The 1,782-nt window shown below is 33.3% G+C and overlaps 1 protein-coding gene across 1 annotated transcript in view; it reads left to right on the top strand.

Annotated features, from left to right (window-relative positions):
- Positions 1-1,782, top strand: part of LOC102214781 (solute carrier family 12 member 3-like) — a 14,452-nt gene that overhangs the window by 1,157 nt on the left and 11,513 nt on the right. Inside the window, exons 4-5 of the mRNA XM_013907864.1 lie at positions 42-117; positions 599-694. Coding sequence (XP_013763318.1) covers positions 42-117; positions 599-694 — 172 coding nt within the window. The remainder of the gene's footprint in view (positions 1-41; positions 118-598; positions 695-1,782) is intronic.

Raw genomic sequence — 1,782 nt, 5'->3', positions numbered from 1 at the left:
AAAACAAAAAAGACATTTTTTTTCTTTTCTTTTTATCATAGATGCGTTGCATGCTGAATATCTGGGGTGTCATCCTCTTTCTCCGGCTAACATGGATTACCTCTCAAGCAGGCATTGGTGAGACAACATTCATTCATTGTTCAGCATATTGGGTCCTTTTTATTCCTGCTTTCTGCTGCCAACTCTGGTATATATAACATTGATTTAGGCTGTTAATTCTTGATAGTAGATATACAATCAAACAGAGAATGATAATTTGGGGTTGAATAAAATACTCACCTTGATTAAAATTTGTTCCTTTTCATCCTGCAGAAGGTACTTCATACTATTGGCATGAGAAATGTAAAAAATCAATAAATAAAACAAATTTATATAAGTTGAGAGTACTTACCTAGCCCATTTTTGTGGATATATGACAAAATAAATACAAAATGTATCATAATAACAGAATTGTATAAGATCTGTAGACAAGAAAATTGATACACTACATGTAAAACATTCTTATTCAAGCCCTTTAAAAAGGACTTTGATATAATAATTAAAGACCTCCATGATCATAATATTATAACACTGAGTCCTAACTTGTTTCTTTTTTTAGTGTTGGGCTTGGTTATCATAGCGCTGGCTGTGTCAGTGACCACAACAACTGCCCTCTCAATCTCTGCCATCGCAACCAATGGGAGAGTGAAATCAGGTGAGCCCATGTGCAATTTAAGAATTCCAAACAAACCGTCTGAAGTAATCTGAAAGTATGAATACTCTGGATTCCTGTTGAAAAATCGCCATTAAGTCTATAAAAATGGAAATTTTCAGTTGGGTTAATTTTTTAATTTATTTATTTGAATATTGCATCTTAATAACTTTATTATTAACTGTGTATTATGTATATACACTTAGCATTCAAACTAAAAACTCCTAAAATCACAAATTGAATAAATGATTTTAAAATGGAATGACACAAGTATACATGTGAGTGACGCCGCTCAATCTTGCCTTTTAAAATCATCCCTTGAATTCCCAGCTTCAAACCCACAATCCTGTCTGACACTCTCTTTATCTCTATAACACTTTTAAGAAATGTTTCCTTTAAGAGTATTCTCACTACATTTATCTTCACATCAACATTATGATAGAACAGCTCCAATGCTCCTGCTTCCCTTCTTCCTGGTCCCCATTCACACACACTATTTTTAGTATCCCCCATTCCATCATATCAGTGAGCTCTCTTTTTTTGTGAGATTTGCCCTTAACATTCTATTCTAGAATACTTATCCCATTTGAGCTACAAATTTAAATGGGAAAGGTTTTATGCCAGATGCCCTTCCTTAAACAACCCTCCACATTATCTGGGCTTGGGACTAAAACTATAAGCAGATTGATTTGTCGCTTGTTTCCAATTAAGGCAATTCAAGTAGTCTTCAGAGATACTTCTCCAGGCCTCTAGAGGGACATCCCAAAACATTTTTGGATGGTGAAATTTCTTTTGATCCATTTCCAGCCAAGATGTTTTTATCACTGTGCACGTGTTGCTTGTGCACAACATCAATCAATCAATCATATAATCAGTGAGTTCAAATTATTGTTCTGCATCAAATAAAGAAAAAGGAAAATCCATTTGTCATTTGGGTGTAATACTTCTTAAATAATGATAAACTTAGATAATTCAAATGTTTGGTTAAATACAATCATTTTAAAATATCACAGTTATGTTGGATATTGAAAATAAGTGCTTTTCCACAGTCAGAATGTGAAAAACAGAAAACTCAAGAAAGAAAGCCTCAT

This window comes from Pundamilia nyererei, unplaced genomic scaffold (assembly GCF_000239375.1).
Source record: "Pundamilia nyererei isolate P.nyererei 1_Seehausen unplaced genomic scaffold, PunNye1.0 scaffold00565, whole genome shotgun sequence".
Classification (NCBI taxonomy): domain Eukaryota; kingdom Metazoa; phylum Chordata; class Actinopteri; order Cichliformes; family Cichlidae; genus Pundamilia; species Pundamilia nyererei.
Note: the sequence above shows the minus strand (reverse complement) of the source record. Positions and strands in the feature narration are given on the sequence as shown.